The following is a 25,899-nucleotide window of genomic DNA, read 5'->3' on the forward strand; positions in this document are numbered from 1 at the left end:
ATCAGAGCAAAAGCCCCCCAAACTTGCTGAGATAATGAGGGAATAGCAGACTCCATCTGCAAAAGAGCCCAATGAAAAGACTTGCAGTGGGCACTCGGAACCAGGCATCCCATAGGAGTGTACAGGTCCTCAATCCTGGCATGTAGGTCCTGGCACCCTTCCTCTCTGGCATGCAGCATCTTTGGGGTATGACCCAATTGCTGGGTTACACTGGGTAAATTCCAAATCCCTTGTTTTGACTCTCGTGTTTAGGCATTCTCCACAGCCACTGTCAAGCTTTGTTTCCTCCGTGCAAGGTGGTCCAAGACAGTGGAGGGAGGGTCTGACTGGGAGGCACAGGGAGCCCAGCAGAGCAGCCCAGTGGGCTCCTAGTGACCTTGAGCTTGCACATGCCCGCTAGCAGGACACAAACAAACAGAAAGAGGAAACCTCAGGGTTTCCTACGAAGAGCTCTAAGCTGTGGTGAAAGTGATGCCTTTGTCTCCACGGTGCCTCCCCTGTGGATGAGAGCTGGTGGCTCCTCACTGATGTGCTCCTTTCCGTCAGTCCAAAGTCATCAGCCACCATCAGAGGCTGCCATGCGCAGAGATGTCACATTCTCCTCAGCATCAGCCCACTGGGTACTGCTGGACCTTCCAGCCCAAGCTCCCCTGGGCACCTGCCAAGGAACTTTTGGCTTCTGAATCAGTATGAATATCTGTGGGCCCTGCGCCAGGGAAGCAAAGCAGAAGTTCCCTGGCCAAAAATGCACAAATTAGATTTTGCTCTGCATTTAATTGATGTTGAACTGTGGTGGTGTGAACTGTGGAATCTGGAGCTGAATGGATGGGATGGGAGAGGAGCCTTTCAGGATTGCCTGGGGTAATAGTTTTAAGCAGCTGATTTTTTTCCCCCTTATTTTGTTGCCAGTTGTGATTGTCTTTTGTTTTGTGACTGTGTCAAGTCAGTTCAACTGGCTGACTTGACTTGTGTCATGAAAGTCTTTACAGCATTTAATGAAATAATCCTTTTATTTTCCATAAGAATCATCATACTTAGAACATTTCAAATCCTCTAGTCTCATTTTGTACTGCTTGAATTTCATCAGGTTTCGGAAGGCCAAGAGATTTGTGTAATTGAAGCAATGAAAATGCAGAACAGTATGATTGCTGCTAAAACAGGCAAGGTAAGCCACCTTAGGTCACTTAAAACCATATGCAACTTGTCAACAGGATAGAATTTAAAAAGGAAAAAAGGAGGATTCTGGTTGTTAAGGAATTAAGTCTGATTGTTGTAAGTCTTTCAAAGTGAGGTGTCTTTAATTTTGTAACATTTGCATCTGCTGTGAATGCTGTTAAGTAGTTCGGAGCCTTAGATAGCACAGCAGGAAATAGTTTTACTGGCTTTGGAAATTCATATAACTCTTTCTCCTAAATTATTTGTTTTCTGTAATGTTACAATGCTGAGTTGAATTGAAAGGTGTTGCAGACCATTTCTCCAAATTTCATCTTTCCAGAGATCTCTTTGCCAGTTAATTATTTAATGGCAAATAATTTGCCATTAAAAGAAAAAAAAAACCTCCCAGAACAAGGCATAGAAAGTGCTTTTGCAGGAGGGAGAAAACAGCAATTTTTAAATTATTGTGACTGTTAAGTATCAAGCCTAGGTCTGCACATTTGTTAAGCTTTGCAAGGCTATGAACTAGCCTATCCTGCTTCGGAGGGATCAGCATTGCAGCCCTGGAGCTGGGACTTTGCTGCAGTGCAGGATGTGCTAAAACCAGCACTCTGGGCAAGGAACTAGTTAAATTTATGTGACAAGAGCATGCACTAAACCCGAGTTGGTCTGAGGACTGTCAGACCTCAAGCTGGGACTTCGGAGCATCCCTGTGCCAGATGATAATTTACAGCCTGAAACCATCACCTAGTCATGGGCCCCAGATCCATCCTTTCCAACGGGAGAGCATAGTGTGGATCTGGATGATACACTCTCCTCTGCTGCTGATTTCCTAACCTGCCCTAGCCCATCTCTGCCTGGGCTCAAGCCCCTCTGCTCTCTCTGAGGCACAAACCCCAGGGCAGGAGCCTTCAGCCCGCATGGAGGCAGCAGGGAGCCTGACTGTGGGCAGGGATGGGGTTTGCCACTGGCAAGGTTCGCTGAGATCTCAGGATGGCTCTCAATGCCAAGGACTGTTTGTGTGTTTACAAGAAAGGCTTTTTTGGCACAGCTCTAAAATTGTCACCCAGGCTGGGTCCCAGACTTGCCTCTTCCAGTGCATCCAGTGCAAAACTGGGTCTCAAGAGAAAAAAATACTGAGAGGAGTATGTTCCCGTTCATTTTGCTCTAACATTGCCACTTTATTACTTTTTTTCATGCATTAACTTCTTTATAATTTATTTTTCTCACTTGATTATTATTTCCAAGCATTTAGTTTTTCATCTGCCTTTATTTAACCTATTTTTTCTGATCTTTGCATCCACTGGTTTTAACTAGTATTTGTAATTAAAATGCCATTCCCTCTCCCACCCACCCACCCACCCCATTTATTTTTCACTTTAACCTTTCCTTTCCCACCAAGGTGTTCTGCAATCCATGGGCCTGTTCCTTACCATCCTGCTTCTACTTTTCCTAATAAATATTTCCCAGTCATTCAGTACAGATGCCACATAAAACCTGTTTTTGGCTTATTAATCCGCCAAAGTAGGATGTGAAAGGTGCACAGGCCATTCAGGGCCTCCTGTGTGCATTGAAATGTTCCCCTGGTGCACCCATTTTAATAGCAAGTGCATTTTTTGACCTTTAGAATGTTAAGAATTTGAATAAGCACAAAGGTTTTGGGCTGTGTGGAAATGAAGCTGCTAAACAGAATTCTTCCTGTTCTGCAGTGCAAAGTCATGGCTCTGAGTGCTAAGATAACTTGGCCTCTCCACAGGAATGGGATGTTTGGCACAGGCTGTTAGTCCATGTTTTGATGCTTTGAAACTGTTTTGAAACTCAGTTCATTTGTCTTCAGCTGGAAGACGTTCCCATTTTCATTCCTGACTTGAATTCCTTTTCTGTATCAAACCCCATCTTCCTGTTTGTAATTGTGAGAAAAGTGGCTTGTTTTTATCTACTTTGAGTTTACTCCAGCTGCAGGTGGTTTAAAAATGAGAGAAAGCTGGAGATAAACTGGGGAGCCTCCTGTCTTCTCCAGGACAGCTGTGCCTGGGTCAGCACAAGGAGCTGGCCCCACTGCACGGCAGAAATTGCTGGGGAGTTTGAAGCACTGGTTAGCTCTGATGTTTGCTGAACCTTGGCTTTGTAGAAAAAGAAAAGCAAGGGGTGGAATGTTTTTCACACTGCTTTCATCTCCTAGAAGATTGAGGCTTGGCAATTGGGTACGCTGCCCAGCTACTGATGTAGAAATAAAGCCCTTGTTTGTACGTATCACGCTGTCTTTGCCTGTGCTCAGCATCATTTCTGGAGCAGTGCTGTGAGTGTGCCTGTGCTACAGAGACCTGCTTACAGCTCACATGGCTTCAGACTGGAAAACATGGATGTGGGCAACAGTGTGTCCATCCTAGCCTGGTACTTGGGGTATGCCGTGCATTTCCTTCAGGAGGCCAGGGTAGTGTTTAGATGATTAAAATGAGCTATCTGCTGAACAGGGATTTGGCCATGTCCGTGTGAGCTCTGAATTAATACTGGGAACGAACTCCATACAGCTTCAAATATTTTCTATTGCTTCATGTGCTGAAAGGGAATTCAAACATATTGCAGCCTTTTATAGAGGAAATGAGTGACTAGTGTAAGATGTTTGTGTTTTAAAATTCAGGAATCTGCATGGGAGTATGTAATTCATCTACAGATATAGCTGCACTTAATTGACAGTGGTAGCCCTTTGCCAAGTGCAGTTATGTTAAAGGATCCCATTTCAGATTTGAATCATCTATCCCAACTCTCTATAGATTGAAAGAAACCCACCTCATGGCTGCAGTTCCAAAATTCTGCTATATTTGAAAACTGTAATGAAAGAAATGGTGGCATATTTCATTGCAACATGCCAACATGAGTATTGAAGAATCAGCCTGTCCTCTATTTAAAACAAATAAACAGCAGTGCAACCAGATGAAAAAAAGTGCATTTTAATTTTAAAAAGTGGCATCTCTATCTGACGTTCAGGTCTTCAAGCATCTCTGTTGCAAGCAAACCAGCTAATGGTAGGTGCCTGAATACCCTGATGGGGTTGGACACCATTTGTCAAGCACTGGTACTCAAAACTCACCTGGGCTCTGAGCACTGGAGGTCGAGCACTCAACATCTCGTGGTCCTTGCAGCACAGGTGGATCTGTGTCCCTGGGGTGACTTTAGCCTGCACAGTGGCCATCACCCTGTGCATGGAGACAAGAGTGCTTTGTGCAATACAAACCATGTCAGCCAAGCCGTTTATTTTATCGAGGAAGGGTTTAAATTCTGCTGTTTGTGTACCCTAGGTAAAAGCTGTGCACTGCAAAGCTGGTGACACCGTTGGAGAAGAAGATCTGCTGGTGGAACTGGAATGAAAGGTTGCCTCCACACTGTTGAATTAACTAAGCCTTTATTATTTTTATCTGTAAAGTAACATTAAGACATTTCAACACAGAAAACAGACAGTACTATGCACAAGATTTTATACAAGCATATTTACTGTATCAGTGGTTAAGACAGCAAACACAGATGTTAAATCTTGGCAACAGATCCCAGATTTTTACTTCCAGAAATACTTGTACATAACCTTTGTAATGCTTTGATTTTTCAGGATCAAATAAAATCAATAAAATACCATTTCTGCTTTGAAACAGGAAAAGCCTCTTTAAAAAAAAAAAAAGAAAACACAACAAAAGCCAAAATCTGATTTGTCTTCTCCACAGCAATGTCCCTGGTTTGAGGCCCCAGCCAGGCTGTACTGAATGGCTGGCAAGAATGAAAAATTAACCACTGAGCAAACTGAGCAGTTCTCCTTTACTTTATATAAGTGCTGCACAAGTACAACCAATGGCTTAAATTCTCATCAGATTTATTTTGAATTAGGATATATATTTATTGAATTATTACTTATTAACTAATAATAAATTATTACAGAATTACTTGTATTTTTAATGCTTTGTATAAATTAAATTTAAATTACTGCTTAGAGGCTTTATTTTGCTAGTGCAGATATTTGTCAGGTATTTTCATTCAAAGTTGTGAGGGAATTGTCTTCTTTTATTCAAACTCCATACTCAATTTCCCCACCCGTATCTTCTCGATCCTGTACTGGATGCGTTTACAGAAGGAGCTGGCACTGCTCTCAGAGGTCTTTAGCTGCCCCAAGGTACTGCTAAGAGCACGTGGTGTCCCTCAGACCAGGCCTCCCCCTGAATGCTTACAGGAAAGGGAGACAGAGGGACCTTGACCACTGCTCCAGAATGGAGCAGGCCTGCTCTCATTTTCTTGCCCAGGATGTGCAGAGTCCTGCTACTTCCCAGAAAGAAACCGTGTGGCCAGAAAACAGTTAGTAACAGGGCTGGTGACTCATGTTCAACCAAGAAAGTTTGATTCTGCTTGAAACTTCTGACTGAAGAGGCATTCTTCCTGTTATTGAAACACTGCTAATTAACTACATCACATGGCCAAGGGGCAATATGCAGTCCAGGGATCTGCTTAGGGAACTAGTTTATAAAACTCATCAAGATGAGTAAAGAAAGTGTTTGGATAGTACCTGCCTTCCAGGAAAATTAATGCTTTTGCAGTTGGAGAAACTGAGGCAGAGACCCTGCAGATCTCCTTACCAATCTCCTTACTGCCATCTTACCCCTTCCCAAAGGAGCACAGTTCAGTCTCTGCAGGTTGCCCTAAACAGACAAGTACTGTAAAGAGACACAAGTATTCTACTAGCAAGTTGCTTGTTTTGCTTATTGCAGCAACATAAAAGCTTTTCTAAATGAGATACAGCAGTGCCTACCTACGACTGCTAAAGTTTAGGCTGATTCCCTACCCCAGATCTCCTCTGGCCATCACAGGACTACTGGCAGTGAAGCAAAAGTACAGTATTGGTCTTAATTGTATCCTTGCTGCATTTGTTGTACTTTGGCTCACTGCATGGCATACAATGCCTGCTCCCATCACTTCGTCAGCTTTACAATCTATCTGTACCAAACACTGCAGCTGAAGGAAAATACAAGGCACAGGAGTGTAACAACAGAAAGCCACGTTTTCCCAGATTGTAAAGAAACCAGCACAGTTGGTTGGGTCAGGGGGACAACAGTCTTCTTTACATATTTTTTCCCAATTTGAATGTTGCAATAATCACAATACAGGTCCTTTGGATATTTTTATAATGTATATAATTTTTTTCCCCCATTAGGAAACTCAGTTTGCATATGGTTGCAAGTTCTGCACTAAAATGCTTGGCAAAAAGTCACCTTGACAGTAAGTTCTCACAACGGCTCCAGTGTAGATTTGCTTTTCCTGATCCCCAACAGCCCCCAAAACAGACACATACACACACACACAGGCACACAAACACACACACCCCCCCAAATCCTACAGTCACACAGTGAACAGAAGCAGAACCCAAAATGCTTAGAATGTAAAATTAAAAATACAGTTTTAAATGTAACTCTCTTAAATTCTCTCAGTATTTCTTGACAGTGCCTTTTAAAACTAAACATAGTTTAAAAATACACCTTTCCAGTTCAGAACAAACCCCACTGCAATGCAGAGTAAGAATAATCTTTGTATTTTCTCCAGCAATTTCCTATTTGTCTAGAAGCACCAAGTTATCTGATCAGCTTTCCCTGTTTACATGCAATAGCCTACTAAACCCATTACAAGTCAATATTCAATAGGAGTTGTGCTTTACTTTCAGACATTTAAATCAGTTTCAGATATTAGTGCAAGAAAATTCGTCAATTCAGGGAAAAAAAAATTTAATCTGTTCCTCCGCCTTTCACTGACCTCCATTATTATGAAATTATTATGAAGTGGTCCATTTCACTGGAGCATTATTATGCACCATGGCAAAGGGGGAAGTTGAGGGAATAATCAGACCCCAGACCCAATGTGCACATTCAGTTATTTTACACCTGGTGCAAACCCAGCTACCTGCAGCAGGCTGGAGGGGCCAGGATGACACTGACTGCCTTGGGAGGAGTCTGCAGCTCTGGGCCTACAGGACTTCAACGCTAGCACCGAGGCTCCTGGGTTGGGAAGGTTACAAGAGCTCCTGCATTTTAATAACAAGGTATTACAGCTTTCCTGGAAAGGTTACCGAGCAACACCTGCTTAGCACTATGTCTTCGGCCAGGCCGCGTCACCTCCCGTTTCTATTCCCGGCTTTCCCGTAGGACGTAGGAGAGGCCGTGCTTCCCCGAGGAGTCGTAACTGTCATAGTAGGGGAGCCCGACCCACTCGGGCGGGTACGTGGCCGTGCTGTACACGAAGCACTCCAGGACGCCGTCGGCCGCTGCCCGCGCCTCTCCCGCGCCGCCCTTCCCTTCCCACTCCACCACTTGGATCCTCATCAGGGTGCGCTGGTACATGTCTGGGCAGCCTTCAAACTCATCCAGGAACTGCAGCATCTGCTCATCGACAGAGTAAATCTCCCCAGCAATGTGGTGGCCTGTCCCTGGGATGTTCAGCATGTAAGGAATATTGTATTTCCCTGCAATCACCAGCGGGTACTTCTCCACCGTGTGGCCCCTTCCTTGGAATTTCGCTAGGCCTTTGGCCGTGTTGATCATGTGCTTGTAGTTGGGCTGGCCCTTCTTGAGTGTGCCGTAGACGAAGACACGGGCCATTGTACTTGCAAAAGCAGCTGAAAGACAAAAAGGTACGTTACCCGCGGGGCCACTGCCATGGAGAGCCACGGCCCTGCCAAGACACCTCCTCCACAAAAGGCTGTTCCAGCACGTGCAAAAGTGGTCTCATAGTCCTATACCACATTTAAGTATCATACTCAATTCAAGTATCTTGAAACTTTTCAGACAACTGCATCAGTCAAAAACAGAGACCAGGAGAAAGTCAGTCTTTTGAAGTTCTTTGCTGTAACCAAATTACATTCTCTAAGGAATCCCAAACATCAACCAACACATCCCTAACCCTGAGGAAAAGGGAAATCTTTCTTAATTTTTCTCTCTCTCACCATTATGGGAGGTGTGCTGCAGCAAGTGTGTGGTGTCGTGTTCAGTGACTCCCCAAAAGGAAGTGTAACCTGGTGTGGAGTCATCTCATGGATGTGCTGGTGGATTTGCAATAATGCCAGTGCCGAGGTCCTGCTTGCTGAGTGGCAGACAAATGCTGAACAGCAAGCTGTGGGGCCAAGGGAGAAACTGGAAGCCAGGGCTGCTGGCAGAGAAACCAGGTAAAGCTGTGTTCCTCCTCTCTCCCCCAGACAGACACCCCAAAGTGTTAAATCACCTCAAGTGTAGTTTGAGGCGGCAGCTGGTCTGCACCTGTGAGCCCTGTCTTGAAAACAGACCCTGGATGACCATTTGTTGTATCTGTGAGCATGAAACACTCAAAATTGGTTTAAATAGGATAAAAGACTGGCTTTACAGAAACGTAACAGGGGGGAAGGTACCTTCAGAGTTCCTGCATTATTTTTTCACACTGTGCTGTGTCCTGCATCATTTCTGTAGGGTAGAAGCAGTTCTTGCACTGTGATGGTTTCCCACATTTTACCTATGGTCACTGACTGGGCAGAGCCTGCCTCATCCACAATCATCTGGCTGGCCAGACACCCAACATCAGAGGGACCTGTGCAGCTCCTCTTGGAAAGAGTGTCATTAAATAATGTATTTCAAGTTTGAGAAATATTTTTTAAAGACTGTAAATAGAAATTTAATCTACTTTCTGCACTTTACTCTTATTTTAGTAAACCGTTAGGTTTGGTCAGTTATCCAAAAGGGTGTATTGCTGGCCGAGAAGAGTGTAATTTAAAAATCCTCAGTATCCAGGCAATTTCCCCTTTGGTGAAGCAAACAGTTTTTCTCTGTATCAAAATACAGCTTTCCAAGCAAAAACAGTGTGTGCCTTCATTTACTGGCAAACTGCTTTCACTTAGGGGAATAAGAACACTGATTTTTTTCCCTGTATTTTATCAGATATACTTCAGAGTAATTCATCCTTCCTTACATAAATGAGCTTTTTTCTTGGATGCAGCTCATTCCCTCACAATAAAAAGAACATTAATATTCAGTCGGCCCGAGTCTCTTTTATAAGAAAAATCATTACCTTTCAGATTGTGTTTTGAATAACAAACACAGATCCTTCAGGAAGAAACTTGTCCCAGTGGGGATTGAGAAAGGATCAGAGTTAAGCACTGAAACATGCAATTAATTCCCATTACGGGATTAGGGCACTCATGTTCACTTTGAATCAGAAAAATGAATTGTGAATTAAATTGTTCACAACCAAGAGGTTACTTGTCAGAGTTAATAAGTTAAAAAATAAAAAGGGAAACCTAAAACGCACATAAAAAGCTCTGTAGTGAGTGGTGCATCTGTAAGGAAAAGGTATGCTTCATTTCCATTAAACAAAAGCCCTGTCCCTACTGTACAGCTGGAGATAAGCTTCTAAAAAGTTCAGAGGAGAGTGTCACCATTTCCTGAAACTGGTGAAAACAACTTTCCTGTTTCTGATGGCACAGCAGCTGGCTGTTGGGAAACATCACCCATTTAAAGAAAGGCACTCATCATCCCAGTGCAGAATTCAACAGCAACAAAGGAACTTGCTAAGCCAGGTTTGGGCAAGTGTTTCTGATTTAGCCTTTGAGCAGACTGATTCAGCAGGCAGTACAAATGAAGATGGAGTGGGAAGCTGAAGTTTCAGCCACAGCTCCCCATGGCATTTCTGTGCCCCACAGCGGCCCTGTCGCCCACACTGGATGGGCTGAGCACAATGACTTCTCTTTCTATTAAAAAAAACAACAACAAAGCAAAGCCCAGCCCTCCAGCCAAGGAGGGATTGAAATAAACTTGGTAAAAACATTTCCTGATCACTGCTCCATATAAATAAGACATACATAATTTTCTGTGCAATAAATCTGGTCTCCAGTGTGCTGTGTGTTGCGCTGCAGAAAGGCTGTTAGATGTATTAGCATCACTTAAAGCACTCGCAAATCCCGGGCTTTTAGAAGAGTTTTAGCCACCTTGTGGCAGGAGAGCACAGAGCAGAATTGTATTTGAGGGTCATTTCACAGGCTTCCACTACACAGCTGAAAAGAGTTATACATGGCGTCCCCTTGCTGAATCACCGACAAGAAGTTGCCTTTTCTCACTTAATCCAGTTTGACACTTCTTACCTTCACTAAACCACCTGAGAGGAAAAGAAAACCCACCAAATACAAAACAAAACCCGCCCAGACTTATACTGAGTATTAGCTGCCAGGACAAAACAAACCCATTCAGAAAGTACTTTCATGTAATATTCATACCAGAATCATTAAAATTTAATGGCATGGAGAAACATGAGTGAAATTTGTACGTCATCTTGGCAAACTATTTCTTTTAGCTATGAAAGATGACCTGCCAGACTGCTTGTGGGATCTGTAACTAGTTGCTTCATCAGGCAAGATGCAAAGATCAGAAAACAGAGGAACTGTTTCAGCATCACACAGGTAGTTGTTGTTGGGTGTAAAGTGGCTCACAACTGGTGCTAGCCAGGAGCCTGGGTTGCTACTCACCATTAATGCTAGTAGGGCTGCAGCACTGTATCCACATCCACCCTCACCCACCAATGGAGTTCTGGGTCAGGGCTTTGGTTTTCCCTTTTGAGGCCCAGCAGCTCCAGCAGGATGAGAGAAGAGTGGGTGGCCGTGGGGCCAGTCACTGGCTCACTCACCCTGCAATTGCAGATGAAGCTGCAACCAGGCTCTTTGTTCCCAGGTTGTGCCCAAAATAAGACCTTGCTCCCCGAGTGGCAGCCGCAGCTTTGGCAAAAACCTTTTTTTTTTTTTAAGCACAATTCAGACAATTACAGGACCCTACCAGCTTCTTTCAAAAAGGAAGCATGGCCCCAGAGCCATGCATTACACTAGCTCCAGGGCTGTTTGCAATCATGCTCTCAGTGGGTTTGGGAGAAGAAGTTTCACCAAAATAAAACCTAATTCAGAAAGTATCCATTTCTCTCACTTCATACAGTAACATTATTTTCCCTTGAGAAAAATTCTCTGCATTGGCTCTGTGACCAGATATAGTTACACATTAATTCTTCAGAAGTTTCTTAAAAACTGTAGGAAACAGGTGAAAAAACAAAATGCCTTGAACTTTAAACTTGAGCCCAGTCTGTTTGAATGAAGGGAGTTTTAAGGTCACTCTTCACTCAATGCTAACTTTCAAGAAGGACTAACATGCCAGAGAGGACTCCTGGGACCGCATCCTGTTGGTCCTTTGATGCTTTCATTTTGTTGCTTGCTATTTTCTTTATAGCACAGACAAGGGCTTCCTGCCTGGGCCGACCCCTTCCCAACCTTGCTGAATACCTCGGAAAAAGTTTATGGCAAGACACCTTTCTTACATTAACCACAGAGGCACCAGTGAAACGATGGCTCCTTTGAAATCAAGAGGTTATGGTCTCCTCGCAGCGGTCACCCGCTCCGAAACCGTGAGGCACTGGTTTGTGAAAACAAACAAGAGTATTGGAGTAACCAGGGCCATGCTGGATGCTACTGGGCACTACTTGAAACTCCACTTAAACTTCTTTGCAGATTCTTTTAATTTCTTCCTTGGATAACCCACATCCCCAAACCAACACTTCTGTGCTTAAACTGGAGTATCTTCTGAGTCTCTGCCAGGAGGCAGAGTGAGGATACCCTTCCTTTGGACAGGCATCAATCACAGCACTGCTCACGTGCTTTGTACCGCTTTTTCATCAAAAACATTTGCCTTTTGTCTGTTTGAAAACATTCCAAATCACTTTCAACTGTACTGCACAGAGAAAATGCATTAGATTAATTTTTATTGCTTACAGAAAGAGTTTAATTCCCAAAGTGACTTTTAGAAGGTCTCAAAGTGACAAATAGATAAAACCACCACATGCAAAAAGATGATGGGGATGGAATACAGAACACACACTGGACACAACATTAGACTGATTAACAGGCTAAATTTCTGGAGAGTGCAGAGACAGAAAGGGATTGCTAGCACATCAGGACAAGAAAAAGCAGATGAAAAAACAGAAGCTCAGTGGATGTGGACAAACTGAGTTGAGAGGAAGGAGGGGAAAGCTGTCACCTCAAAAGAAAATTATATAAGTATTGACTGTTTTGTCCTAATATTAAGTCATGTTGTTCAAGTTTCACTAAAGTCCTGAGACCTCATTTCAGAAACCTGTGGACTACAGAACTATTTAGAAAGAGCTCAGGGCAGAGCACTGAGTCCAGAACTGTTTTACTTCGACCAAGAATGAACCAGCAGGAGGTTAAATAGGAGCTGATGAGATGGGGCATAATCACCCACAAATATGGGTAAAGGTTTAGAGAAGAAACAGTTGATTCTCTGCATACATGAACACATAGCCAACCAAAATATTTTGCACAGAATCATTAATGTGGATAGGAACAGCTTTCTAATTGTAAAAACAGAAAGTCATAAGAACAACCATAACAAATGACCCCAAAAAACCTTGAGGGCCCAGTGCCCTCTGTCTTAGGGCGGTCAACAACAGCTACCTCAGCATCACAGCACAAGAACAGGACAAGACAACATTGATGCATTTCCAGAGTTGGGTCCAGACCCTCCCCAAGTCAAAGTGATGAGTGTTGTGCTGTGTAAAGGCCTTTTCTTCCTGTGAGCTCTTATGCCTGTTTTTAAGTCAGCAATGGCAGCAGCAGCACAGAAGGCCGCCCCAGGCAGCAACTGCATGCATGTGCATGAGGCCAGATTACTGTGGGGTCTTTCCTTGATGCTTGCTTGCTTCATCTTCCTGAGTCAGGGGGCTCTGTGCACCTCCTCAGTGCCACCAGGTACTTTTCCAGTGCTTACTCTCTTGATGGCTGACAAGTCAACATATCTTTAACAAACCAAGCAGTACTCTTTACTGGTTCTCCTATGGTTTTGAGACATAGGGAAACTAACCCTAAAATATTTAAGAAGAAACACACCATGAATTTATACAGGGAGAGGAACCACGTCTCCTTTGTTCACACTCCATTCTCCCCATGCCTATCTGAGTGTTACTGAGCAACACACTGATGTTTCAGAAGAACACAGCAATAGCTCAAGTATCATAGTCTTGAGTGCCCACCTGGGGTGTGTTTACTGAAAATCAATAAACAGTGTGGAAGCCTTGAAAACATTCAAACTATCATGGATGCTACAGTTATTCTTGTCTTAGAGAAAGGCAAGAGACTAGATGGCTTCTCAAAATCCCATTCAAGCATGATAGGTCCTTACAGTGCAGTTTTGAGTACACTACAATTAATTTCAATTATATACACAAAAATATCTCATCTTTGCACTTTTAGCATAGGTGCTTACACTGTTGTATCTACACAAAAGGAAGAAAAAAAAACAACCCACAAGAATGGAGCATATGCTTTAAATGCCAGACTGCTGTTACAGGAAAAAAGTGGAAAAACAACTTTTGATAGGGCAGGCCTGCTATGCCATGGTGAATTTGAAGTGGTTTCCATCATTGAGATGCAGAACAGAGCCCAGAGTTTCAAACCGCCGACATCCTGAAACTCGGGACAGAGCCTGCAGCTTGGATGGGTTCCCTGCGAGGTCAGCACATTAATTTACATGCCAATACGCGGAGCGGTCAGTTCGCTGTTTTGAGAAGATCATCCCGGCCTGTGGAACACGGCAAACACTTTGAGTACCTAAGCATGGGAATGTATTTTCCTACACTGAAAGGATGGTGAGAGAGAGAACGGGAAGCGAGAAAAGATGGGGTCTTGTGTGGGATCATGAGGTGCCTTTCCACAAAGGAAATGAGGGAACAGCTGCACAATGATCCTCTGTGAGGAGGGGAGAGGTGCCCAGGTCATGGCCCAGCACCGTCCCTTGGGAGTGTGAGCCTGGAAAGGAGATGTTTATAAAGCCCCACTGTTGAGCAAAAGCATCCTCCCACTGGCAGGGCCCTGTGGCTTGGGAAGCCATCTTATGCTTTTGCTCCTGCTCTGTGGAGGTGCCATGGCAGGGGCTGGAGGCAGGATAAGATCTGCCGAGGAGAGACCCAGTGGTGCCCCTTGGGCTTCACTGTGTGGCTGGCTGGGAGAGCCAGAAGCTGGACAACCTGACAGAATAGAGGTGGCCACTTCAGCCAGCAGCTCCACAGGTCCTGCAGCACCATGTGGAAAGGTCACTGCAACATGATGCTCCTCAAACCTTGCTAAAAACCAAATGAGAGCACAGATGTTCAGGGATCAAAATGTGCTCTGCTAAATGAACCAAACAGAAAAATTCATGTGTATATCTGGGAACAGTATACATTACACTGTAGTATTTTTCCTCCAGAAATGGCTACATACTCCAGTCCAGCATGGACTAGCTACTAAAACACAAACCTTTGACTGATGTGGCAGAAATTAAACATCAGAAAAACTCAAAAGACTGTTTTTTTTCAACACATGATTCCTGGGAAACTACGGGCTACTTTAAAGGGTCAAAGAAAGGCAATTCACATGTATTTGCTTCAACCACATATACACACGCAAGGATTTTCTACATAGAGGCATGCTTTGCTTGTGAAGTGTTAGTGGCCACCAGAAAAGGAGAGAGGAAGGTTAAAACCAGCTGTACTGGAGGAGCCACCAGATCTAAATGCAAACACAATTTTAAATGTTCCACCAGAAAGGGTACAGATAGTGTGGGATAACAGCCAAGGACATTTGCTCTGAATCAGGGTCATAGAAATTTTGTGAGGTTCAGAAGGAGTAGTGGATAATAAAGTATATCTATACACACAGAAGTTACACTAACACTAATGCTTTTTTATTTGTATCAATGCCACTAGGTAGCAACGGAAGGAGGAGAGGCCTTCCTTGACATTTAGAGGATCAGAGCTGAAGTTACTAAAGGTGCATAGAAGCTTTTTTTTTTTTTTTTTTAAGAAGGAAGTCATACCGTTCTTTCAGTCTGTGAATCAAATTTGTGTAAGAGCATAATATTTAACATGGGATACTGGTACAAAATGAAACAGCTCAACAGGCTGCCCAGGGAACTGGTGGAGTCACCATTCCTGGAGGTATTTAAAAGATATGTGGATGTGGTGCTCAGGGACATGGTTTAGGGATGGAGTTGGCAGTGCTGGATTAACAATTGGACTCAATCTTAAAGGTCTTTTTCCAAACTAAAAGATTTTGTGATTCTGTTCTAATTCACTACAGTTATTTTATTTGTCTTACCAATTAAATGTATATGCAGGTCTTACATTGGTAAGCTATCTGGGTAATTTTATTTAATAAAAAATATTTTTAAAGTGAATTTCAGCTTGTAACTTAATCCAAGTCAGAAATAAAAATCCAATCCGTATCTCAGCAACATATCTCTTCCACCATTTTCTAATATAATAAAAAGCAAGAAAATGCAAACCAAAACAGGACATCAAATCAAAACTACAAAGAACCACAAACAGATGTTCAGGATTAACTTCAATCCCACTGAGGCATATCACTTCTCTTTAGAAATTAGTAACAAGTTTACTACCGAACAAGAAAGTCACAGATCATCATGAAAAGAGAATTAATGAGTTATTTAAACTGTCCTGCTCTTGATTTTTGCTCTCTAAGAACGACTTGCAAATTCCTGCAATGAAGTCTGAAACATACCTCATGTCCTTCTTCAATAGGGAATGCATCCTTATCCCAGAGTAAATGCATTTACTGGCTTCCTACCTTCTACACAGAATAAACGAATACAGATTCTGGGGACATCCAAAATAGCCTGAAATTGCCCTTAGCAAGGCACTGGAGTATTTGCTTTCAAATCCATAAAATGTACTGACCAAACTCAAACATCTTCCTGCCTGGCAGAGTCAAATCAAGACAAGAAATCTCCAATTTGTATGTGTCCTATAAAATTAATTGTTTATTTTCTGGTAAAGAGTGGTTTGGTCTCTGATGCAGAAACACGTTCTATAGTCTAAGCAAAATGTAACATAGGTCTGTAAGATCTGTATTTATTGGGAAATGAGGAAAACCAGCTACACAACCCCTTAAATCTTGTAATGGAGCCACAAGAATCTCACAAGAATTACTGATGGAAATAATTCCCTATCCCTACATATATATTTGCAATTGCAGATAAAAACTATTTTAGTTTTATGATGACACATAGAATTTACTCTAATTCAAGGTCTCCTTGCCAGTTCTCTTTCCAGAATGCTTGGAAGGAAACTTTGGTGAAGGGCATCTTATAGCAGGGGTAAGACTGTTACAGGATTACATAAAATTCATCTTGATTTATATGAGCCAATTATTTACAAATAAAATATTTGTGTATTTACATAAAATATTTACATAAATGAAAACAGCTTTATATATGATCTGTAGCCTCTCTTCAGTGACCTTTGAGAAAGAATTTCTGATAGTAGCTTGCTACAGAAAGAAGAACAGAATTAAGTACTGGAAGTAAATGAGAAGGGCATTAATATGCAATGTGGTTCTGAATCCAAAAAAGCCAAGCCAGGGTCATTAAACAACCTACTCTGACAAGGATAACACAGTGAACTAGGAGTTCATTATTTAATAATCAGTGAAAACATCTCCAGACCAAGTCATAGGGAAGAACTGTCTATTAACAAGTTAAGGGAAAACTATAATGGATTATATTAAAATAAGAAGTAATAAGCACAGACAAAAGTTACCAGTCATATTCCTCAAGAATCAACGTTGCTTTATTTCTTAGAGATCTTATTACCTGTTTGCCTACCACATCTGTATGTGATGCATCCAGAAGAGCATTATTTCATGCTACAGCCACATGACATGGCCTAAGAACTGTGTAATTGATGTAAGATGGCTTTTAATGATACAAAGTATCATTAAATGACCATATGCTTGGGGGCCACATACAAGAGCTTCTGAGGCACTCATCATTTGAAAGCAATAAAGGAATCAGATCTTTCAAGCTGGAAGGGACACATAAGAATGATGGAGTCCAACTCCCAGCTCCTCATAGGACTGCCTAAAGCTAACCCATATGACAAAGAGCATTGCCCAGACTCTCCTCGATCTCTGACAGGCTTGGAGCCATGACCACTTCCCTGGGGAGCCTGTTCCAGTGGCCAGTCACCCTCTCAGTGAAGACCCTCTTCCTAATGTCCAACCTGGACTCCCCCTGCGTCATCCCACTTCCTTGTGTCCTGTCACTGATCAGCAGAGAGATCAGCACCTGCCCTCCACTGCCCCCCTTGAGGAAGCTGTTGGCTGTGATGAGGTCCCCCCTCAGCCTTCTCTTCTCCAAGCTGAATGTGCCGAGTGACCCCAGCCACTCCTTGTGAGTCTTGCGCTTGAGGCCTTTCACCACCCTACTCACCCTCCTCTGGACACACTCTAATGGCTTTTGTGAAGGATTTTACTTTTACAAACCAGGTGGTTTACATCTGTTATACATTTCTGCATCATGACAACATACAGAGCAGCTGAAAAGGACCTTTTAAATTTTTTTTAAAAAATTAGCATTGTAGAGACATAAGTCTTCCAAGTTACTTTGTGGGCACAAAAGAAGAAACTCACATACGTTAAGGCACTGAAATCTAGAAGAGTGTCCAACTACACCTACCCATCAATCTAGAGTTTGTGCTAAGAAAACTGGCATGAATTAGGCAATATTACAATTTAAAATGTTCTGAATAATTCAAGCTACATCTTAAGATGTAACCAATTTAGGACTGGAGCAGGTCCCATGCAAAGGATATTAAGCCACCATTTTAAATTAGCATATCCTCTGACTAGCTTTAGTATCTCCCCACAACAGCCTCCTCGCACACCCCAAATATGGGCCAAAATTATGAGAAAAGAGGATGGCTAAACTGGCTACATTAGTTGTCAACAGAGCAGACCAAAGGGGATGCACAGAACTCACCACAGAAATAGAAACTCCCACTGTCCCCTGTCCATACCATGGGACATGAGGCAGAAGTGACAGTGGATCACTATATTCCTGCTTTCTCAGGGTATGCTGTGGAAATAAGGAAACAATTCATCCATGCTGCTATTTTATTGGGATCCCACCTTTCCAAATAGATTCCAAATATCCAGTAGTATGTAGAATATCCTCCAATTCACTTCCTTATGATTTTTCAAATTTCAGTGTGAGTGAACAGGATAAGCAGGACAGGGAACAGCAAATCCTAAGACTTCTCTATCCTTCTAAGTGAAAAGTTTCCTCTTGCACTGGGATCAGCAGACATTTTCAGCACACACCTCTCAGCACAAACTGATACACAATATAAAAACCAGCTGCTCTTTGCACAAGCAAAGAGCACAAACTGATACACAATATAAAAACCAGCAACTTTGCTCCTACTAAAATAAATTGACAAGCACCGCTTATAATTTATTTTTATGCTACAAATAAAGAGAACAGCCTCCAGTAAATACAAGGAGCACCACACTTTTAAAAACAGACTGCTTGCACTGAAAGGCCTTGGCTCAGCACATACCAGGAGTTTCAAGAAGTAGTTCTGGATGAACACTGGTACACCCTCACACCAAATGCATCTGACAATGAAAAACTGGAATAAGAAGGGACGATTTTACAGATTAACCAAAAAGTGTATTTTTGGAGTTAAAATGATGCTACCTGAAAAATATTAAAGACAACCATTATTCACAGAATACTGAAAATGCACAAAACATTATTAAATAACTTCCTAGTCCAACTTGGCCATAGGAAGTTACATTTCAGTTCTTGAACAAATCAAGCAGTGCCACTCTCCCCACCCAAATACTGTGCAGTACAGCAGACTCAGGCAACTCCCAATGCCCACAAACAGGAATAATGTTATTATTCTGAACAGCATTTCTCCTAGACTTGACAGTATCTAGGGACATTTGGAAATCTCAGTTAATTTCACTTCTGCATTCCTTAAGCAAACACTCACTTAATGATGCTAATTAACTGAGGAAAAATTAAATAATATAATTACAGAGCCAGATGTAAATCAAGAAACAGCGTAATACTCAAAACACAGAAAGAAGAGAAATTATACATTTTGTCTTTTTGATAGGACTTAAAAAGACAGGTAATGATCAAATGACTTCTGACATTCAGCACATGAACATTTCTTTCCAAACAGATAAACGATTGGCAAATTACAAACCCTCACTAGCTCACCGTTTACTTACTCACAATAACTATCAATTAGTAAAGGCATGGTTCTGAATACACAATGCATTACATTTTTTACTTTCAACACCTGGTGTCACCAGAATAACACCATATATTTCTAAAACACTCTGCAGTGGTGTGTGTGTGTGTGTGCGCTTTGATTTTAGGGCAGTAATATTTCAAAAGAAGTGGAATTGCAGAAAATTATGGCAAGCAATGCACTCAGATTTTTTTTTTTGTTGCTGATTGATACATTATCAGTTAACTGACCATGGCAGGTAATTTTAAAAATGAGGCTCAAGGTATCTAAAAGCCTTCATCCCTTCGACATGATCAAAAAAGGCCTGAACAAAGTGAAAATTTTGCTGTATTTCAGTATTTTGAGCAAGCTAAATCCTAAACCTGTTTTTTGCAAAAACGCTTTACCTGGTGATTTCCGCTACACTAGAATTTTGCTAATTGCAATCAATTTTTGTAGGGGCTAATCAAGACCTTTCTGTCCAGTCTTAGGCTGTATTAATTGGTTATTATTACAGCTCCCCTGAGAATACACAGAGGGGAGCGATTTTGATTGATTATTGCTTGGAGCTCCCCAAGACACTAAATAAAAACCTTAAATATCAAAGAAGATTTCATTAATTTCAGTGTCTCCTTCTTTCCACTCTATCAGCAAAATAGAGCTCATAAAAAATTGACAAATTAAAGGGAAATTAAAAGAGTCAGAACTGGTGACCCTGTATTTTTTAATGAGAAAGTACATGCATTTATTTGCTCTAATCTTTAGATAATGGGCACAAGCAAATGAAAAGTTTCTCAGCTTTTGATGCTTATTCCAAAACCCAAATGGAATTATGGCTGGCAGTTAGATTAACTGGTATAAGATTTAAGTTGTGTTATGTTTTTCTTTTAATATAGCATTTCAAATAAATCAGTGAAAGAATCCTGAACTCTTGGGGAAAAAAAGGTCATAAGCTTGTTATACAAGAAAGATAGAAAATACTGTATTATAACATACAAATGCAGTGATTCAGAATCAAAAGGTTTAGGAGTCTCTATTTTGCCAGAAAATTCTGTATCAGCAAACAAAGGAAGATGTGATCAAGATATCTATAATTAATTTTGTAAAAACTTAAGACTGACACTTCCCGTCCACTAATTATGCATGGGTTCCCTGCAGTGGACTTTCCAGAAGTCATATTGTCTTTCAGTACTTTTTCAGTTAAGACAGAAGCACTTTTTTTCAGGTTTTAGTACTATCACTGTGGATTTTAAAGCTAGAACAAAAACCCTGATACAGGAATTATTTTCAGGTGAGTGCATTTCTAGGATCCATAGACAATGTTTGGAGGAGATCCCTATGCGTCTGCAAGGCATTTACTACCTCTAAGCTCATCTGTGGGGCCAGCTTTCTGATGATAGGCTTCCAAATCTCCTAAAAAAGAAGACAGGCAAGAATACAACCTTGAATAATGGTATCAAATAACATCAACCCATATAAAGAACAAAACAGTCATAAAAAGCAGGAAAAAAGCTTAAGCCTGGGAAAAGAGATGCAAAGTCATAAAGAAAAAGCAGCTCTTCTCAATGCTTGATTTAAACAGGGGTTAATATAAATTAGTAATTTATGCTGAGACAGCCTAAGTCTGGTAGGTTAACCAAGTTAAACAGGTTTTACAGGCAAGTTTTGTTTATTACAACATCACCACTTGTCCGCTTCAGCATTTCAGAACACAAACCCCCCAAACAAAAAAAAAACCTAAAACCAAACACCAGTAGTTTTCTGCAAAACAAGGTGTTAATTACTTTAGGACTCCCTAGGCTGTTATTCCTTTTTAAAAGGGAAAAAAAAAAAAAAGACCTTACAGGACCCTTTTCTCCCAAAAGATACAAGTATTCAGGGGTCACTGACTCAGAATGTGCTTATATGCACAGCAGCAGATGCATAACTGGTAAAGAAATACTCAGGTCACAGAGGTTTATCTGGAGCTGCTCAGCAGCATGGCCCGATGTGTCCTCCACCACAAAAGACTGCCCAGGCAGACCTAGGGGACACCACTTGAATGGAGATACACACTATTTCCAACGTCAGCGCCTACTGAAGAAAGAAGGGATGAAGACCTTTCAGTAATAAAACCTAATATTTAGAATGCACACAGAGGCAGTTTCCCATCTCTACCACTGGGAAGATGTGCAGATGCTGAAAAGAAATCATCTGTCTTGATCCATACTAGTGACTTTGTCTTGACCTTGGTGGAACGTTTGACACTGACAATGCTCACGATACTTGCACAAGCAAGCTAGAAAAACATGATTTAATAAGAACTGTTGGTATTTAGACAAAAACAAAAAAACCCTTCCTCCAAAAAGACCAAACTCCAAAACTGTTTAGAAAGACTAGTTAATATTTATCAGAGGTTAATCTCAAACTGGACATATGCTCAGGATTTGTTATGTTCATTCCCGTAGCAGGGAAGCACCAGTAATGAAAATATTGAATGATGTGCACAAGGCTAATGAGACAGCCACAAGTCCCTGCACGATTGCTGCTCTGCAGCAGCCATTCAGGTAAGGCTAGAACAAAGTTCTAAGATTAAGCCAGGAATAATCAACCACATAAACAAAATCTAGGGAAAGATTGGTGTAACAGCATTTCCACAAAAAGAAATTTGGCATTTACAATGATCAGGAAGTCAACATGAGTCAACAACGTGGTAGGGCTGGAAAAAATATCCTGCTCTAATCTGGCCACAAATTGAGTAGTATGCCCAGCTTTGAGCACTACATGTAAAGAACTATGATCACCTGGACAGAGAGAGCAATCACAGGTACGGAAACCAAAACTTACAGAAGAAAACAACAAAAATAAAGAACCTGTACTGTGATCACTTATCTTAGAGAAAACAGCATCCTGCCTTTAAGAATATGAAATCATACTGGAAGAGAAAGAAGCTGTAATCTTCTTTCCACATCTGCTTTAACAGAAGATCCAATAAGCTCAAATTCTGAAGATGGACATAGAAAGACTATCCACCTCCTGATAAGCAGGGTGCCTAGGAAGAGTGTAGATAACTAGCAAAGTTAGGAATCCTTCACTACTATCTATCCTCAACAGCAAGACCGCAAACCTCTATCAGAAATAACACTACTGCTGCAAAACTTGCCTTTTGCCAAGGAACTGGATGAGACAATCTCTTAGCCCTCCTTTAAAAGTAAACATAAGAGGCAGTTTGAATTACATGCTATACATGGAAAGGAACACTACACTCATGAAGGCTGCTTGAGGCCAATTCTGATGTCTAGTCAGTAGATTCCTGCTACCTCAAGGGCAGGTTTCTAGTATAGATCCCACTCCCTGCCCCTTTATAGATGGGAATTTTCCAATTACTTGATTTTTTAGATTTACTTTGTCAAATAGTAATCACCCTGAAAAGCAAATGAAATGTTGGATTCCCACGCCTTCTTACTCCATGCAGTGCCTCCTAAATACACTCAGAGACACAATCCTGAGGTGCTAAACTGAGTGCTTTCTGACCCCATGAATCTTGCATTGCTTTCTGCACTGTGATTGAGCTTCAAAAGGCCAAATCAAATGGGACAAGGGTTAGAGCCCTTGGGACAAAGCACATGAATCTAATTTTTCTACTTCCTAAGAGATGACAGAATCATAGAATATGCTGAGTTGGAAGGTGCTAATCAGGATCCTCAAGTAGAAATCCTGGCCCTGCACAGGACACCCCAACAATCACACCACCTGCCTGAGAGCTTTGCCCAAATGCTTCTTGAACTCAGACAGGCTGAATATTGTTGCTAGTCCTGCAGCTGGCTTTGGCTGGATCTGGTACAGGGAGGGTATGACTGTCTCAAAGGCAGAGCAGTGCCAGCCCAGCTGTACATTTTTGGCTGATAAAAGCACCAAAAGAAAGCAAAATGCATGAACAACCAAAGCCTCTGACATCACAGCCTCAAGAACAGATGCACAGCTCCCCGTACCATTCTCACTCTGAAACTTCTGCTCCCCAGGTAGGAAGCTACACACACTTGTGCCTTGAGGCTTCCAAGACAGCCATCCTGGCTTACATATTATACATAAAGGCCACTATAAATCTGAGTCCACAAAATAACCCTTCTCCTGGTTGTGTCTATTTTTTGTCTCAAAACCTGTTTTTAGATCACAGATATGACAGATTTTAATCCCAAATAGTTTTGAAATAACTGCTGTTTAATAAAGATTTAGAAAATAGAACTTATATTTTGTTTCTAGGCATATAGGTTTTATTTGTTCTATTGATAGCATGCTGGTGAGATACATCACTTTGATATGGTACCATTTAAAATCTATACCCTCACATAGTTTTCCTCTAAGATGCTGATGTGACAACTGTAGATAAGAGACACTGCTGTTTTCCTAGACATACAAGAAACAATCTTACACAGACATTTGTTTACCCACTGCATATGTGATTCACAGGTAAACTATGGCACATACATATGAGTGTCATCCACAGCAGTGTCACAGGTTTCATCAAAAAGAACAATGTAAGCTAGTACACATTTCTTAGACAGCTAAGTGATTGTATCGTGATAGCTCAGAAAACATGCTTTTGTAGCATATAGCAGCTTTGCCTACAAGACAGAAATAATGAGAGCTGGGATCCAACCAGAGCTGTCTAAGTGAACACTAAATTGTGCGCATTGTTAGTATTGCAGAGTGTTTACAGATCACAAAAGTAGATGATTACTGGGGAGTTTATTCCCATTAAGAGATAAAAATCATCAAGCTTAAGAGAGACTGTTCCACTGTAACTGAAAATATTTCCTAATGTTCTTCCCTCATTAAACTCCCAAAGCATCACTACTACCTAAAGTAAAAACTCAGTTGATAATGTAGCTGTGTGCTGATGGTTTAATGGGCTGGCACAAAAAACCACAGAGGGGTGGGGCAGATGTCAAATAAATCATCCATTCCATATAGAATCTCAAAAATTAGCCCAATACATTAAGTTTTGACCTATCTAATGTCAAACCAAACTACCTGATGTGGCAGGAGGGTCATGAAAGGCAAATTATCCTAAAGGCAATGTCCTCTGTTCCTTCCTTCTAGTAATGTCTACCAGCTCTGGCATCTGCTGCATCACTCTCCAGACTCTGCTTAAAATCTGGTTGCAAGAACACTGATGGTCAATCTCAAAATCTCCCCAGAAAAAGCGCCCCCAAAACCAATCAAAATGTTTGACAGACCTAGAACTGAAAGGTCAGTCATGGACTTGATAATTTTCTCAGTCTGTTATAAGATTAAGAGCACAAAGTTATTATATCAAAAGAATAACTACACTTAACAAAATTCAAAACTGAACTGGATCTGCATGTCAATGAATAAACACGTCCTGCATTCACAGTAAGACTGCAATGATAAAAAACCTCTGCTAAAGAGAGATAAAATAGAGAGTCTGATTTGAGTTTCCACCTAAACCAATACTGAAACAGAAGTTACAGGTTAAGACATATAGACTACATTATGACAAAGAGATTATTTTGTTATACAAAAATTACAAAGAAAATTTTTAAGTTCCTCCTGTACAAAATTAAAGATACTTGATGCTCTTCATTAATATAGTAAAATGTCTCTAAGCCTACTTAATTAAAAGATATAATAACTACTAGCAGTAAAAGAACAGACTAGATGAACAGATGGATCCAGATATATTTTGACCTAAATTTCTTGGTATTTTGACAAGATACATAAAGGTAAATATAAACAAGGAGAGGAGGGAGAGGAATAACCAGCCAGTCAGTATATCTCAATAAGGAGTCTCATACTAGAAAGATGGAAAAACCACTATCAAATCCTTTTCTTTCTCTGCTCACCTGCTTGTATTCTCAAAGATGTTTTGTTTCTGTTAAAAAGGTTTCCTGAGGCTTCCTGTAACCACTTACATATTTACCTTACTGAGACATTAATTATGCCTGGAACCCAAATAATGAAGTAAGGCCTACTACCACAGGACAGTTGAATCAAAAGAAATAAATCATTAACCTGTAATATAATTTAAATCTCTTAAAGCTTGATTTTCCTTTATGTATACTTTCTCTTGAATCTGACCCCTGCTAGAGGTAACAGTTAAGAGAAGTGTTTCTGTCTACAGAGTCCACAGAAGGCAGAGATTCTTCTTTCTCAGCCCTTCCTATCACCTTCCCTTTGGGCACTCTCCCCAGCCAGACAGTTCCCAAGTATGTAACTTTGTGTCACTTACCATGTTTGAAATGAGCTTCAGAAAGCTTCACTAAGATTTGGCCTGTGGCTGTATTCATATCCTGTAAGTTTTCATAGCAGGTATATTTGAACTACATCATAGCAAGGACTGTGGCCTTGGAGCAGGTTAGTGTTTTCATGTGTGAAATGTCTATGTGCATGGTAAGCATCCTGCTGGGATTTACTCCCTACGTAATTTTCAGCTAAGGCAAAATCAAGCCTGGGACTCCACTCCATAAACTGTGTTGAAACATTCCTCTCTGCTCATATAGTTTCTCAGTTATTTATACATTTTAGTAATACAGTGCAGGGTCAGTGCAATCTCATCAAAATTAAATTTGGTTGTTCTCCTGTGCCCACATCCCATCCTAAATCTCACCAAACTTGATC

General features: G+C 41.3%; 2 protein-coding genes across 11 annotated transcripts in view; one reads left to right on the forward strand and one right to left on the reverse strand.

Annotated features, from left to right (window-relative positions):
• The window catches only part of PCCA (propionyl-CoA carboxylase subunit alpha), a 270,129-nt gene extending 265,286 nt beyond the window's left edge, over positions 1–4,843 (forward strand). For all 10 annotated transcript variants that reach the window (XM_068182524.1, XM_068182532.1, XM_068182527.1 and 7 more), the window contains 2 exons: positions 1,088–1,165; positions 4,455–4,843. In XM_068182524.1, the coding sequence (XP_068038625.1) occupies positions 1,088–1,165; positions 4,455–4,523 (147 nt within the window). In that variant the 3' untranslated portion in view covers positions 4,524–4,843. The remainder of the gene's footprint in view (positions 1–1,087; positions 1,166–4,454) is intronic.
• Positions 4,542–7,832, reverse strand: GGACT (gamma-glutamylamine cyclotransferase). The gene has a single exon (XM_068182535.1). The coding sequence runs from the start codon at positions 7,779–7,781 to the stop codon at positions 7,308–7,310; it is 474 nt and encodes a 157-aa protein (XP_068038636.1). The 5' UTR covers positions 7,782–7,832; the 3' UTR covers positions 4,542–7,307.
• Between the last annotated feature and the right edge of the window lie 18,067 nt (positions 7,833–25,899).

Source organism: Anomalospiza imberbis, chromosome 2 (genome assembly GCF_031753505.1).
Source record: "Anomalospiza imberbis isolate Cuckoo-Finch-1a 21T00152 chromosome 2, ASM3175350v1, whole genome shotgun sequence".
Lineage (NCBI taxonomy): Eukaryota > Metazoa > Chordata > Aves > Passeriformes > Viduidae > Anomalospiza > Anomalospiza imberbis.